The sequence below is a fragment of the Lepidochelys kempii genome, chromosome 2, assembly GCF_965140265.1.
Source record: "Lepidochelys kempii isolate rLepKem1 chromosome 2, rLepKem1.hap2, whole genome shotgun sequence".
NCBI lineage: Eukaryota > Metazoa > Chordata > Testudines > Cheloniidae > Lepidochelys > Lepidochelys kempii.
The window spans coordinates 155,468,606-155,484,711 of record NC_133257.1 but is presented as its reverse complement, the minus strand read 5'-3'; the positions used below and the strand labels follow the sequence as shown (position 1 = coordinate 155,484,711).

The following is a 16,106-nucleotide window of genomic DNA, read 5'->3' as shown; positions in this document are numbered from 1 at the left end:
AGGGACTACCGATGGTTATGTGCATCAGGCTGTCCTGGGAATCCTCCACAGAGATCTGAAGGGAACTTTCGTGATGGCAGTATGCAATCCCTTGCCGAAGGTTTCTGGGGAGGGCCGCCTTATCTCTTCCTCTGCAGTAGGACACTGTCCCACACCACTCAGCAGCCACCATTGCAACACACAAGCTAGCAGCATACAGACCCGGTCTGCAGCCGGACGCGTGCAGAAGCTGTTCCCTTTCAGCCTCTGTTACCCTCAGGAGTGAGATATCAGCTAAAATCACCACCGCCTGTAGAAAACAGTGCCAGTTTGCAGTTCCAGGAGATCCCGCAAACCTCCGGGGCTTTGGATACTGAGCACAAAACAGAGGATCACCCTTGCTGACACAATGGACAGGGATAGAGCGGAGAGGAGAAAAGCACAGGAAAAGGAGAGAGATGTGCAGCAAGACATGCTAGCACTTCTCAAGAGGCAAACAGACATGCTGGAGACTCTTGTTGATCTTCAGGTTCAACACACTGTGCTCGCTTCTCTCTGCAGTCCACAGAGAACTGCATTCTTGGATGTCCCTGCATCCCCCCCCAAATTTCAAATGGCCTCCAGGGCTGCTGCACTACCTAGAGGTACCCTCTACACCCCAGAGGAAAGTACAGACCATCACAGCCACACATACACTGACCTGTGAGAGAGACAACTGATACGTGTGTTTGTGAAATGGAAATGACTGTTCTTTCCCCCGTATTTATAAAGTTTCATTCAGTTATAAATATGTCTTTTTGCATAGGTTTGGAATAAAAGTCTACTTATGGAAACTTAATTCAGCTTTATAAATTCACAACATATGCTGGCTGGGTCTGACATCATTCTGAGATAATAGCAATAGGTGCATTTACAATGTTCTATTACTACAAACACAGCACTCATTACAAGATTCACACTGGGCTGCAAAAAAAGCAATGCCAGGCAGAACACACTACACCACCACACATTTTTGTGGCTCACTATTAAAATGGTCCTTCAAAGCCTCCCTGAGCCATACAGTTCCCCACTGAGCTTTTCTTATAGCCCTGGTATCTGGCTGCTCAAAATCAGCAGAGAGCATACTGCAGAAATTTTTTCACCTTTGCTGCACAGATATTCTGAAGCACACACCAGGCAGCTATAATCACTTGGCTATTTTTTTCACTGAAGTCTACTCTCGTGAGTAGACAGCGCTAGTGACCTTTCAAATGGCCAGAGGCACATTCAACTGTCATTCTGCACGGCTCGGCCTGTAGTTGAAGAGCTCCTTGCTGCTGTCGAGTTGGCCTGTGTACCTCTTCATCAGCCATGGGAGTAAGGGGTAGGCTGGGTTTCCCAGGATCACTGTTGGCATTTCAATATCCCCCACGGTAACCCTGTGGTCTGGAAAGGAAGTCTGTTTGCAGCTTTCTTAACAGGCCTGTGTTCTTAACCGTGTGTCATACACCTTCCCCGACTAACCTGTGTTGATGTTGATAAAATGTCCCTGGTGATCCACCAGTGTTTGCAATACCATAGAAAAGTAGCCCTTTCTGTTGATGTACTCTGTGTCAGGTGCCAAAATAGGGATATGCATGCCATCTACTACCCCATCACAGTTTGGGATCCCCACTGCTGCAAAACCATCCACTCTGTCCTGCACATTGCTCAGAGTCGCAGTCCTTCATAGCAGGATGTGATTAATGACCCTGCACACTTGCATCACAGCAACCCCCACGGTGGATTTCCCACCTCCAAATTGATTCCTGACTGATCGGTAGAAATCTGGCATTGAAAGCTTCCACACAGTGATTGCCACTCGCTTCTCCACTGGCATTGTAGTTCTCATTTTGGTGTTGCTGCGCCAGAGGAATTGGACAAGTGCCACAAACACTTCCAGGAATGTGGCCTCACACATCCATAAGTTCTGTAGCCACTGCTCATCATCCCATTCCTGCATAACAATTCTATCTTACCAGTCAATGTTTGTTTCTCAGGCCCAGAACTGGCACTCCACCATCTGCAGCTGCTCCACGAATGCCAACAATAACTGTGAATTGTTTCTATGTCCAACAGCCTCCAAGGAATTATCTTGTTCTGCCTAGCTTCTCTGGCAGCTCTGCAAATACTACAGGATCAGGTGCATTGTGCTTGCAATACTCATCACAACAGTGCAGAGCTATGCAGGATCCATGCTTCACATAGAGATGGCGGACACATGGGTTTACGGGACTTTTGAAAAAAAGGTGTGAAACATTATGGGATGCAGATAAAATTATGGGATGGAGAAACCTGCATCATGGGACACTGAAATCATGTTCCCAATCACCCCTGTGTGACTTGTTTGCCCCCATGAGGAACTGCAAACCCTGCCCAAAACACCCCGCACTAGATGGTGCCAAGTTGCACAGTGGGTCAGCTACCCATGGTGCACTGCTCTCAGCCTCAATGCAAGGGCTGCTAGTGAGGACGTGCACCACCGACAAAAGGAGCGTAGCATGGACATGCAAAAGCAATTTAATTACTGTGACGGTGGTACGTCAACATGACTTAGGTCAACTTAATTTTGTAGTGTAGACTTACCCTAAGTTTCTTTTTCTTAATTTCATCCATTTACTCAGTCATAACTCCTTGAATCGAATAATTCTTACAAGTCTAGCTTGTAAAAGTGGGTAGAAGTATGGAGAGAACAACACATGGCTGTTCTAAGTATTTCTTCATATGAAGCTGTGATGGGGTGTCCACCCACACAGCATTAGAAGGGGTTAAGATGGCCATGCAAGCCAATTAATTCCACAGGCTTCACCTGGAGGAGGAGACAGGGAACTAACTGAGAGCAAGCTCAGCTATGCAGGAACAGGCGGGGCCTGTATAAAGCCAGGTAGCTGGCAACAGACAGGGGCTGCTGGGAAAGGCTGCAGGAACGCAGGCAGCAGTCACTTCCTGGGAAGAGGAAGGAGAGTTTTGGAGTTGGTACACCCAGAGGGAGAAGGGGTACCAGGTGTGGTCGGAAGCAGTCCAGGGAAGGAGCAGTGAGGGCTGAGAGAGGAAGGCCCAGAACTACTGAGCTGAGGGTTCCTGGACTGGAACTTGGAGTATAGGGCAGACCAGGTTCCCCTACCAGCCACTGAGGGAATGGCACCATGGCAAGAGGGAAGACTTCTTAGTATTGCTAGAGAGAAAAGACTTTGCTACCCCAGAAAGGGAGAACACTGTGTGATCCAGCCGCAGGGCTAGAGTCACGAAGAGAACACTGCAGTTTCTGGGACAAGAGAAGCTACAGACCTGTGAGAGAGACAGAACGACAGCGTGCAAGCCACAACAGCGTGGAAGGGGGCATCAACATCAAGAGCTAATCCCCAGAGTGACCAAGAGGAGGCACCAGACTAGCGGTGAGTGGTGCAATCTGTGACAGAAGCATAGAACTTTTCCACCCATCACAGTTGCCATGGCATCACAGTATTGTCACTGCAACAGTACTTGGATCTCTAAAATATACTTTGACAACTTTAGCATAGAATTAAATCCATGTCAAGAAAGTCCTTCCTGCAACTGACTGACTGCTTTGATGGTCAATTTTCCTTTTGTGTGGAAAGGACCTAGCAATGACAGCTTGTTTTCTGTCCAAGAGAGTAGGAGGCTGGCTACAGTCTTCCTCCTTGTTCACATAGGCAGCAGTTGAGATACTGTCCACCATCACCAATATGTTCTTGTCATGTGCTGATAGGGTCAGCTCCCTGAAGGCATTCTGTACTGTACTGAGCTCCAGCCAATTTACGCTGTGCCCTCTGTGCCTCTTCACTTCCCCAGTCCTTAAATTGCTGAGATATTTTCCAATCTATTTAGTTTTCCACACAACAAACCCACCAAACTCATAAATATGCTGAAAGTACCTAAAGAAGCTATATATAGGCTTGGTGGAATTCAATTTTTTAAAAAAATAAGTGACAGCTATCAATATTCATTTTTAAGCATTTTTTTTTCATTTTTATAGATTTAAATGTTCAAAGTTGCATAACATTATGGGTTTTAAGCATTTTTTATTGCTAATTAAATTTTCATAATTGTGGCAATTATGGGATGTCAGAAAATATTTACTGACAGATGCTGAGATTCATATAGTTAGAGTTTTATAACCATTAAAACACAAATTGGCAAACATCACACGTCAAAGCATACGAAATAAAAATCCTTAAATCAAACAAGTTTTCAAGTAACATTTTTCTTACTTTGTCTATCTGTAAATTTCAACTTTTATAAATCAAAATATTTTTTATCAGTTTGTGTATGTGGTGAAATCAACATTCACTGACATTTATCAAAAATCTAATCCTTCCAAGCCAAGCTATATATCCCATAGGTGGTATGAATTTACAAAGGTTAACACTGCATTATAAAGTTATTTTTTAAAACATGTTTAAATCTCTGACCTTGAGAAGGTAGACTTTGAGTAGAAACTGTGATCTGTTTATCCTTATCAACACCACTTTCTGCCTTTCCTTCATTGCTAGCTGAAGCATACACACGTTGAACCTTAGCTTTTGAATGGTAGCCATCTGTAAGGTAGTCAAGAAAAACATGCCTGAAATGCACTTAGATTAACATTTTCTGTTTATTAGGGAAGGTTCAAAGTTGCTCATTTGTAAGCATCTAAAGCTACATTTAAAGTGTTTCAGCTAAATAAATTTCTTCCTTTGTTACACAACTTATTTTTACATACTTAATATTAATAAATTGCTAAACATTCTTATTTATACCACTGTATAGTTTGTGTAATCTGTAAATTCAGTACAAAAAAAACCCCTTATCAAGTTAAAAGAATTCCTTGTGCATTTAAAAATTCAATAGTTTCAACCAAGCAACCCTGTATGTAATCTTTGGTTGGAATCTAGGCTGATGATATTTTGGTTTCTGCTGAATCATCTACACAAAATGGACAAACACACTAACCAAAAACTCACAGACCTCAAGAGACTAGAAACCCAAAACAGTGGTTCCCAAACTGTTGTCTGTGGCCAAGAAATTTGTGGCCAAACAGTTGTCTGTAGCCAATTACATTTACTGGTAATATGAAGAGCTGACAGGCCACATGGTGCTGGCTCTCCTCATAGTCTCAACTTGTTAAATTGCAGTAAAAGACAGATGCTTATATGGCATAATAAGTCTAATTGCTGAAGTTGCTCCAAGGATTTTTTTGCAAATTCAGTAAGGAAGGAAGGTAGTCCATGTTATCATTATCGGACAAGAGGTAATCCATGAGACTGTTAAGTAGTAGTTCACACTATGAAAAAGCTTGAGAGCCCTTGATCTAGACTGACATTAATCCAGTTTATCTGGATTTCCAGTGGATAACTTTTTCTTCAATAGGCTGAAAGTGACTATTAGGTCCCCTATATACAACTGCTCTTTTTGCTCAACTACTTTAAGGTCCGGTCTCCACACAAACTTGCATCAAAATAACTAAACTGGTTTTAATTCATACCTTTTGTTATTTCTGTACAAGTCTGTGTGTGAACACTTATTTTGGAACAACAGTGTCCTATTTCAATTTTGCTTATGTCAGTTTTTCACTCAGCATCTCGCAAGTCTAGACATGTAGCAAACAACAGTAACACATTCCAAACTACCAAACAACTCTTGCAGTGCATGCTCAGGCAAAACTCCCTTTGAAGTCAATAGACCTTGCACCCAAGTCAAGATTGAAGGATTTAAACATACAGAGAACACTTACATTCTTGCCATTTTCTCTTCATAACAGGAGGATCCGTTACAACCTAAACATAAAGCCCATTTATGTTAGCAAAACCTTTCAAACACACATTTGGTTAAACATCTAACTAACCAACCTAATTAAAATATTTATTTTTAAAGAGACGTTGTCAGTGCATTTACCATCCCTGACAGCAGAGCCAAACTGAAGTCCAGCTCTCAGGATACCAGTTATGTATTTCCCATTGCAATACATACATGCTGGAGGTAGGAAAACTAGGGAAAGTGGATGCAGATATTAGACTCACAGTAAACAAACCAGTGGATTTATTGGTTAGTCTCTAAGGTGCCACTAGTACTCCTTTTCTTTTTGCGAATACAGACTAACACGGCTGCTACTCTGAAACCAGTGGATTTAAGTGATTCGTGCACCTGCTTTGTTTTTTAAAACTTATTTCCTACAACAACAAGGTGCAGGAACAGCAGAGAATCTTAAAGGAGACAGACATCTCCCACAAAATAAAGAATTACTTACTGCTATGCTCAAACAAATGAAGGTTACCTACTTATAACCAGGTTTCAGAGTAACAGCCATGTTAGTCTGTATTCGCAAAAAGAAAAGGAGTACTTGTGGCACCTTAAAGACTAACCAATTTATTTGAGCATGAGCTTACGTGAGCTACAGCTCACTTCATCGGATGCATACTGTGGAAACTGCAGAAGACATTATATACACAGAGACCATGAAACAATACTTCCTCCCACCCCACTCTCCTGCTGGTAATAGCTTATCTAAAGTGATCATCAAGTTGGGCCATTTCCAGCACAAATCCAGGTTTTCTCACCCCCCCACCCCCATACACACACAAACTCACTCTCCTGCTGGTAATAGCTCATCCAAAGTGACCACTCTCCCTACAATGTGCATGATAATCAAGGTGGGCCATTTCCAGCATAAATCCAAGTTTAATCAGAACGTCCGGGGGGCGGGGGGGAGAGAAAGAAAAAAAAAACAAGGGGAAATAGGCTACCTTGCATAATGAAGTCATTATGCAAGGTAGCCTATTTCCCCTTGTTTTTTTCTACCCCCTTCCCCCGACGTTCTGGTTAAACTTGGATTTATGCTGGAAATGGCCCACCTTGATTATCATGCACATTGTAAGGAGAGTGGTCAGTTTGGATGAGCTATTGCTAACAGGAGAGTGAGTTTGTGTGTGTGTGTGTGTGGGGGGGGGGTTGAGAAAACCTGGGTTTGTGCTGGAAATGGCCCACTTGATTATCACTTTAAATAAGCTATTACCAGCAGGAGAGTGGGATAGGAGGAGGTATTGTTTCATGGTCTCTGTGTATATAATGTCTTCTGCAGTTTTCACAGTATGCATCCGATGAAGTGAGCTGTAGCTCACGAAAGCTCATGCTCAAATAAATTGGTTAGTCTCTAAGGTGCCACAAGTACTCCTTTTCTTTCTACTTGTAACCAGAGTTCTTAGAGATGGACTCCACATATTCCCTTTCATGGGATGCACCAGCCACATGCAGCTTGGATGGAGGAATCTAATTAGCAGTATTCAGTGTTGTAGCCATGTTGGTCCCAGGATATCAGACAGACAAGGTGGGTGACAAACTTCTGTTGGTCAGAGAGACAAGCTTTCAAACTTACACAGAGCTCTTCTGAATAAGAGATGTGTGTAAGCTCAAAAGCTCATCTCTGACCAACAGAAGTTGGTCCAATAAAATATATTATTTCACTCACCTTGTCTCTCTAATCAACAGCATCCATTAGAGCATTCACGCACCACTCCTCCCATCGCATATCCATTCCTGAATGTTCAAGGGACCTCAGCTCCTACCCACAACTTGCTCAATTCTATGTTATACTTAAGACTATGTTATACTCTTCAAATGACAAATATGGTACCTTTCACTGGTAAGCAAATAAAGTACAAAAAGATGGCTTTAGAGGTATAACTTTGGGGAGAGCACCTTCTGTGCAAGACAAATGTAACAGCACTGACTGCACTGGACTGCTCTTCAGAGACTGGTATCATATAGAACCTCTTTCCTGTACCATATTAATAAACCTGATTTGCACTGGTTATTTGATCTCTTGAGTATATTTCAAAATAAACCGAAGTGCAGTCAAGCAACTGACTTCAATTTATCAACAGATGCAATGAGATCTAACTGTGCTGTCCCCAACATGTGAATATTTCCTGTATCACATGGTTGTCCACTTGAGCTCTCCTTAACTGGTCTGCCAGATTGTTGTTGTTCTGATCTAGGTATATCACTATGGGATATATCTTATGGAGGATGCATCATTCCCACAACCTCATCATCTCTTGACATTGTTGAGAAGAGTGTGCACCTCCTTGCTTCTTCAAGTAAAACGTTCCAGAGGTATTGTCTGTGGTCACCTGAACTACTTTGGGCACTGAAAGCATTCATGCCTCACCTTCCACACACTGAATTGCTCTGCATTCCAGTTAGTTTAAATGTAATCTTTTCTTCAGGGAATTCTTACATACTCGAGCCATGAGCTTGCCGCATTGAGTGTGCCAAACTATATAAGATACATCTGTAGCCACTGTTGCAGATAGAAGAGGAGGGCTAAATGGTACACCCCAGACGACATTCTGGGGCTTGGATTCACCAATCTAGGAACACCACCACATGTCTGGGAATGAGAAGTTTTCAGTTCATATTGTCTGTGCCTTGTCTGTAATTGGCCAATAACCAGTGCTGTATTATTCTTAATTTGAAACAAGCAAATGGGGTGACATATGTTGTAGAAGCTACCATTCCTATAAATTGGAGATAAGAGTACAATTTGAGAGGGTACCTGGGGAAGAGTTTCTATGGAGAATGTCATACACTGGAATCGCATACCGTTCCTCTATGCTCCTTTTCTCTGCTACAGTCTGTTCCGGTGAGCTCCTTTTCTTCCGAAGTTCTTCATTCTCCAGATCCGATCAGGGAGGCACCATCAGATCTGACTGATGAATTTACACTTGTACTATGATAAATAGTTGCATAAGAGGATTGGAACCGTTACATGAATCCAAGATCACCTTCCATGCCTCCTTCTGTCTTGACAACTAGGTCCTTTGGATTTTTTGATTTCATCATCGGATCCAAGTCCCTGGAAACTGGGGTTATATCTGGATCTGGTGATGCTGTGTGGACTTTCAGCTATATTTCCAGTCTTTACGCAATGGTGCGCTATTCAGTTTCAACATAACAGATTCAGAGGAGGTTCTAATTTGTAGATTGGCTTTTCTCACAAAGTCCTTTTCCACTGAAATCTCTCTCTTCCTAGATTTTTGATGCCTAAGCTTAGGATCTTGTCTAAGGAACTTCTTAGAAGTCTGAGCCGATGATGGGAGGTGGAAGCACGGAGTGTCAATGAAGACATCTAATATGACGTTTAGCTTTGTCCCTCAATACATCTCGTGACAAGGCTGGTCTATGCCAGTTTTTGGTGTCAATCATATTATCTAATCAAGTAAGCTTCACTTGCAAGCTCCTCTTGAAGGAGTACTGCTTGCAGACTATTTTAATCTGTCTTTCTTGGTTCTCAAAGTAAAAGTGCTGCAGATAGCACATCTGGGGATCAAATGTCCTTCTCTGAGGCAGCATGGAGCGATGCATGCACATCCAATGTTCAGAAAACTGAAGAGCAGGAGGCACACTGTTTAAAACATGTTTCTTGACCTTTGGATTTGCCATAATCACAGGCCAAAGCCAAAGCCTCAACACTACTATCTCCTAACTTACTTACTGATATTGTAAAACTTATTCTTAGTAACTCTAAAACATAACTTCCATCTAAAATTAACAATTAGTAAGTAACTAAGCATTATCTAATGGTAAGATCGAGGCAAAGTCTGGAGCGGTTCTTTATCTCACAGCTGGTGGTTGAAATACCACACCCCCTTTTATAACTTCACCCCTAGACTATTCAGGAACAGGGCTGGGGCAAGGCATGGCCAGGCACATGAGCGCTCCAACGGACACTGCTAGTTAAGTTTCACCATCTGAGCTGCAGGCAGCCAGTGCATCCTGTGAGAGGGAAAACGTAGACACCACTTGAAGGACAAGAAGAATTACAAGTAAAATATACAATCTAGAGTCTCTGAATGAACTGGATTAAGTAGGCCTGCACGAAAACAACTTGGCAGTTGTGCTCTTTCCAGCAAAATTCCATACATACAAACATTTTCTACGTTACAGTTTCAGTCAGACATTTTATAGGGGAAAGTCAACAATTAGAAACAAGAGCAACTCAAATTGAGGATTCAATGAATAATTCCTCCTATTCCCTTTTTGCTTGTCGAAATAAGGTTAATTGATGCAATGATTTACTTTTCAGATCAAATCAGCTCTTCATGGATACCACTAAGAGTGCGGACTAATTTTCAGTAAGTTCGTAGCACACATTTGCTGAATGGATATGTGTAAATCTGTGATTTGTGCATGCATGTGGCTAGACAGACATGTGGCAAATCAGGGATTTGCATGCAAACATTTTAATATCACATATGCAAACATATCCCATTTCTGTTCACCTCTAACCTTATCCTGCATTATTTCTTTAGATTTTGGACTCCACTCCAGAGGACTCTCATACAAAATTCTGGGTGCCTTTGACATATATTTAAAAACTCTAGACTGTAGGAGATATAAAGTAAAAATCAACTTAAGCAGTACTTCATCCCACCACCATACCACGCCTCATTTAATCACAAGTCATGTGACCAATGCAGCTTAAAACACATGCCATACTTCCACAAATTCCACCCTCAACTGCCTCCACCAAAGGTTGTTCAAATAGATGGGCTTTGCAGTATGCCCACCAAGCCAACAAAGTCACACTTTTTCAGAGCCTGGGGAGCAGAACATTTCAAAGGAAAGGAGCCAGCATCCCTTTGCCTTTTATTAAAAAAGGGGATCAAGCTCCTGTGCTGATCACAACTGTGACAGTACTGCACAGGGAGAAAGGTTGTCTCTCTCAATGAAGCAGGTCCAACACAGTTTATATCACCCCACACCTTAAAACTCCATCTGAAAACCAATAGACTACCAATGCAAATTTTGGAGAACTGTTAACAGATGCTGCCATCAAGAAGTACTACTTAACAAGCAGGCTGCGGCATTCTGAACCAGTTTAAGTTAGTTTAAGATAGATTTAAGGTGTAGCCCCACATAGAGTACACTGCAATAATCAAGTTTCAAGGTGACAAAGGCACGTAGTAAAGTAGCAAGGTACACATCCAAGACAAACAGCTGCAATCACCTGGCCAGACAGATGGCAAAAAACATTCTTGTACACTGCTGCAATGTGATCCTCCAACAGCAAAAGGGGATCCAATATCACCGCAGATTGAGATGTCACAAAGGTGCTTCCCCCAATCTACCAGCATCACCTCAGTCTGAACTGTCTGGACTGAATTTCAGCCACCTTGCTCTCATCCATTACCCAATTTCTCTGAAACACCAAGCTAGACGTTTTTTAGCACTGGCTGGATCAAGTGGAATGGATATAAGCAGCTCAGTGTCATCAGCATACTGAACACATAATAGGACAGTCTTCTTCATTAATCTTCCTAGCAGCCCCATATACATGTTGAACAGAAGAGGAGACAAGATGGAAGCCTATGGAACTCCATAAAACAGTGCCCTTAGGATGTAGGAACCATTGCCTCGCGCCAGTCTCTAGGAACACTCTGCAAGGAAAGAACTGTACCAAAGACTATTGCTGGTAGACCTAACAATATCAGCATGCACAGTTGGTTTTAATTCAGCACCAAGAAGAGATAATCTACTAATGCTACCAGTACTGATTATGTCCCATTGTCAGGTCTGTGGCAAGATACAAGGTATCTAGGTACTTAGCATTTGTCTTGCCACTACCTTCTCTATAATTATACCCAGAAATGGAAGAGGTACTACTGGCCTATAATTAACCTAAAATAGTTGGTTTCCTTAATAAAAACCTGCAACAGTTTTCCTAAGAGAAGTCAGCACTTGCCCTCCCTAATGGAGGCAGTGAATCTCCACCAGTAATGGAGCCAGCGAGGTCACTGGTACAAACAACAGATTGTGGGAGGAAATCTTCCCAACACTTTCAGTACCTCAATGAGTGTCACTGGCCTAAACTCAACCACAGTGTAGCATGTTACAACATGATGACAATATAGCCATTAATATAAATATTGGTTAGAATGTTGTATTCTATTTGCTCATGTGCATGAGATACTTCAGAACAGTTATGAAGATTTATGGCAAGCAATCAAAGCACCTCAATAAGAATAAGTAAATTTTCTTGCCATATGTAAAATATATTTTTGTTTGAACAGTAGCATGTGAAAGTTATGCTACCTAATTGCAATAGTGCATAAGATGCAGAAATTTCAGTGCCGTGGGATTCTTTTTCCTGTAAAATTTATATTGTTCATGACAGCATGTTTCTCACTTTTGCTGAAACAGGGAAACTCCCCATTCTCCGTTTTACTAGCTAAAGGAAGACTGACCAATATACATTTTTGTTATAGTGTACTACAAGGTGATTAATATAACTTCTGTGAACTTTTGAAGGGGCATACACTTATATAAAAAAAACTGATTTTGCATGCTCAACAGTAAACAACAGAAAACTGGACCCAAAATAACATTTTAAGAATGAGCATTTATAACATAGGCAGTAATTTACAAAGTTAGTAAGAGGGTTGGGTCTACCATCCCATAAATGAAAGATGGTATCAGTATATTTTATAAACATATAGGCATTGAACTTTTTTTAAAAAAAATTACCTTTATTTGTTTTCTTCCCTCCTTCTTTTCAATAACTGCAGCAACTTGTTTAAGCCTTCTGTTCAGTTCTGAGCCTCGACCTCTAATTTCATCAGATTCCACTATCTCAGGATAATGCTGTGTCTAGAAATAAAAATGCCACCCACTCTATTAATCCAGACTTTCTTAATGATAAAATACAGTGTCAAATATCCTTTTTCTCCCCTCTGGCAATACAGGCAGTTATGTACAATACAGTTTCTATTTTTTTCTATTTGGATGTAATTATAAGCAAAAATCAGAAGCAATGACTACCAGTGAAGGAAAGCTACGTCAGTAGTTAAGAGTGGTAGTCTGGGAGTCAGGATACCCAAATTCAATTCCCTACTCTGCCACAGACTTCTCATTGACCTTGTGCCTGTTCCTCATCTGTAAAATGAGGATAATAGTATTTTCCCTACCTTACAAGAGTATTGTGAAGATAAAAGACTGTGAGGTGCTCAGATACTACAGCAATAAGTACTTTATCTAGTTACAGTTGCCATGCCCAACCCTGCTTTTTCAACTGTTTATAATTGACAACTATCTATTATTTAAATCTAAATAAAAAAATAACCCTTTCAGGCTAAATATTCATAGAATCATAGAATATCAGGGTTGGAAGGGACCCCAGAAGGTCATCTAGTCCAACCCCCAATATTCCACACTTAGACTCTGCCTCAAATTATTTTTTAGTCTGAGCAAATACAGCGTATATGCTTCTGAAAATGAGTTCAGTGAGAAATACAGAGTTTTGCCAAACTTAAAAAAAAACCCATCTTTTTAAAAAATAGCTGTAGCAATTCAGAGATTTGAAAGTGGAAAAGTCCTGAAGTTATAGCTGCCCTTTTCCCTGGGAAAATCTTTTCAGATTTGGGTAGATTATAAATCAGGCAAAAATCGCCATTTGCACATGGACAACAGAACTTTTTCAACACATTTTAAGAAAACAAAGCTGGATTTATAATTTTCTATTTTCTAACATAGATAATAAAAGCAGAATTTTTACACCATGAGAAATTGATGATTTACTGAGAAACTACGCTTTAAACAGTGGAAAGAAAATTCTTCAAGGCCTGTGAAGTGCAAAGCATCAAACAAACCCATAAACCTTTTAAATGTGCTACTGACCCCTAGGCATGCCGACAGCAGCAAAATTACCTTTATTATGGCCGACAGCAGCAAAATTACCTTTATTATGACTGCACCTATCGAGTGTATTCACTTGGATGCTGAAATTTACAGATCTTTGCCAAATCTCTGAACAATTTATCAATATAGAAAAAGCGGGGGGGTGGGGGTGGGGGGAAATCTATGTTACACAATTGGTTTTTCCTTCTGAATCACCTGCAAAGAGAACAAAAATTCTCTAAAATCAATTCTAATAAGAGTGCGGAATTCTCATGATTTGTCTCATTGAAAAAGTCTGGAACAAAGACTAATTTCTTCTAGCATCCCCAAGCATTTAAGGGCAGCATTACCCTTAAGACTAGAATAAGGGTTTTGGACATGGTGGATAAAAAATAATTTAAAAAAAATAATAAAATTTTGCATTTAAAATAAATAAGATTTAAAAAAACAAACATTTAAAATTAAATTTGAAATTGACAACCTATGTTTAGGCCTAAATTTACCATAATCTATTACAAATAATTTATATTAAATACAAAAATAATATTAAGCAATATATTTGGTTCCAAGTTTTAAAGAAAGTTGTGAACTGGTGGAAGTCACTGGCTAAGCACCTAGAACCAGAGTTTGTTGAAGTGCTAAACTAGCTTTTAAGAGTAGGAGTCTTTTCTGCAATTACAGAGGTAATATTGTCTTCATTCCAGTTTATTCAACTCATTCAGTTCAAAGTTAAGAAACCATTTGGGAGCTGAAAAAGCAGTAATGTGAGAATGACATCTACTAGTTCTAAAAATCTAGAGGGACATGGTGACCAGAAAATTAGTTCAATTCACTAAATACTACAGATAATACTTTAATACATGTTAGTTTGAAATGCAAAGCATATATTGATAAACTTTTTTCTCTTATTTATCCAGCATATTAAAAGTACTTTTTAAGAAAAAATGTAAATGCTTGTTTTGTGCATTTTAATTAAACATGAATTTCCATCCAAATAGAGCTTGACACCAATTACACATAAATTAATCATCTAGTAAATCAGAAATGCAACATTCACCATTTTCTAACATAAAATGTAAAAACGATTTGAATAACTTGATCTGAATAAACATAAATCAAGCTACGTAATTACTTAAATAAATATATAGTGTAACTTCCTGATAAGAAAAAAATTTAGTGTGAAGGTGGCTGGTTACAAATCAACATGCTTTAATGGTTACCAACCAATAGAAATCAATCTTTCTTTAAGTGGAAAAAAATAAAAAGTATAAATGCAAATAATAATTTAAATCAATTATTTAAAGCAAGATTTCCTGTTTACTCATTTAAATCACTGTAAAAATTGATTTAAAATCAATCTAGCCTGGCTTTGGAATTATCATCTTCTGCTTAAATACCCTGTATTTTGTACATCAAACTTTCCATTCCATCATTCAGTAGTTGTGTTCTCCCATCCACAAAGGACCACAGTAATCACTCTAAGTCTTTTATTATGGTTTTACTAGGAACAACTGTCTAGGTTATCTGCCCCAAGGTTAACCCTAAATGGTGGGTAGGGTTCACAATAGCTTGAATAATAAGCCAGTACTCCTTAAATATTTTATGTTAAGGAAATAGCCAGTTCTGAGAAGGTCATTCCACCCATTGGGAGCATGTCATGAATCCACATGAAGCCAAAATAACCCTTCTAAAATTTCAGAGTGGTAGCCATGTTAGTCTGTATCAGCAAAAAAAAAACCCGAAGAGTATTTGTGGCACATTAAAGAGTAACAAATTTATTTGGACATAAGCTTTCATGGGGTAAAACCCATTACATCGGATGCATGCAATGTAAAATACAGTAGGAAGATATATATACACACAGAATATGAAAAAATGGGTGTTGCCATACCAACTGTAACGAGACTAATCAGTTAAGGGGAGCTATTACCAGCAGGAGAGAAAAAAACCCTTTTGTAGTGATAATCAAGGTGGGCCATTTCCAGCAGTTGACAAGAATGTGTGAGGAACAGTGGGGGGGGGGGGGAATAATCGTGGGGAAACAGTTTTACTTTGTGCAATGACAAAGTCTTTATTCAAGCCTAAGTTAATGGTGTCCAGTTTGCAAATTAATTCCAATTCAGCAGTCTCTCGTTGGAGTCTGTTTTTGAAGTTTTTTTGTTGTAATATTGCGACTTTTAGGTCTGTAATCGAGTGACCAGCGAGACTGAAGTATTCTCCGACTGGTTTTTGAACGTTATAATTCTTGACATCTGATTTGTGTCCACTTATTCTTTTACGTAGAGACTGTCCAGTTTGACCTATGTACATGGCAGAGGGGCATTGCTGGCACATGATGGCATATATCACATTGGTAGATGTGCAGGTGAAAGAGCATCTGATAGTATGGCTGATGTGATTAGGCCCTGTGATGGTGTCCCCTGAATAGATATGTG

The 16,106-nt window shown here is 40.1% G+C and overlaps 1 protein-coding gene across 5 annotated transcripts in view; it reads right to left on the bottom strand.

The window, feature by feature from the left end:
- LOC140907176 (uncharacterized) overlaps positions 1-16,106 on the bottom strand; it is a 62,003-nt gene that overhangs the window by 20,492 nt on the left and 25,405 nt on the right. For all 5 annotated transcript variants that reach the window (XM_073332504.1, XM_073332506.1, XM_073332505.1 and 2 more), the window contains 3 exons: positions 12,523-12,645; positions 5,732-5,774; positions 4,431-4,556 (listed from right to left, as the gene is read on the bottom strand). In XM_073332504.1, coding sequence (XP_073188605.1) covers positions 4,431-4,556; positions 5,732-5,774; positions 12,523-12,645 — 292 coding nt within the window. The remainder of the gene's footprint in view (positions 1-4,430; positions 4,557-5,731; positions 5,775-12,522; positions 12,646-16,106) is intronic.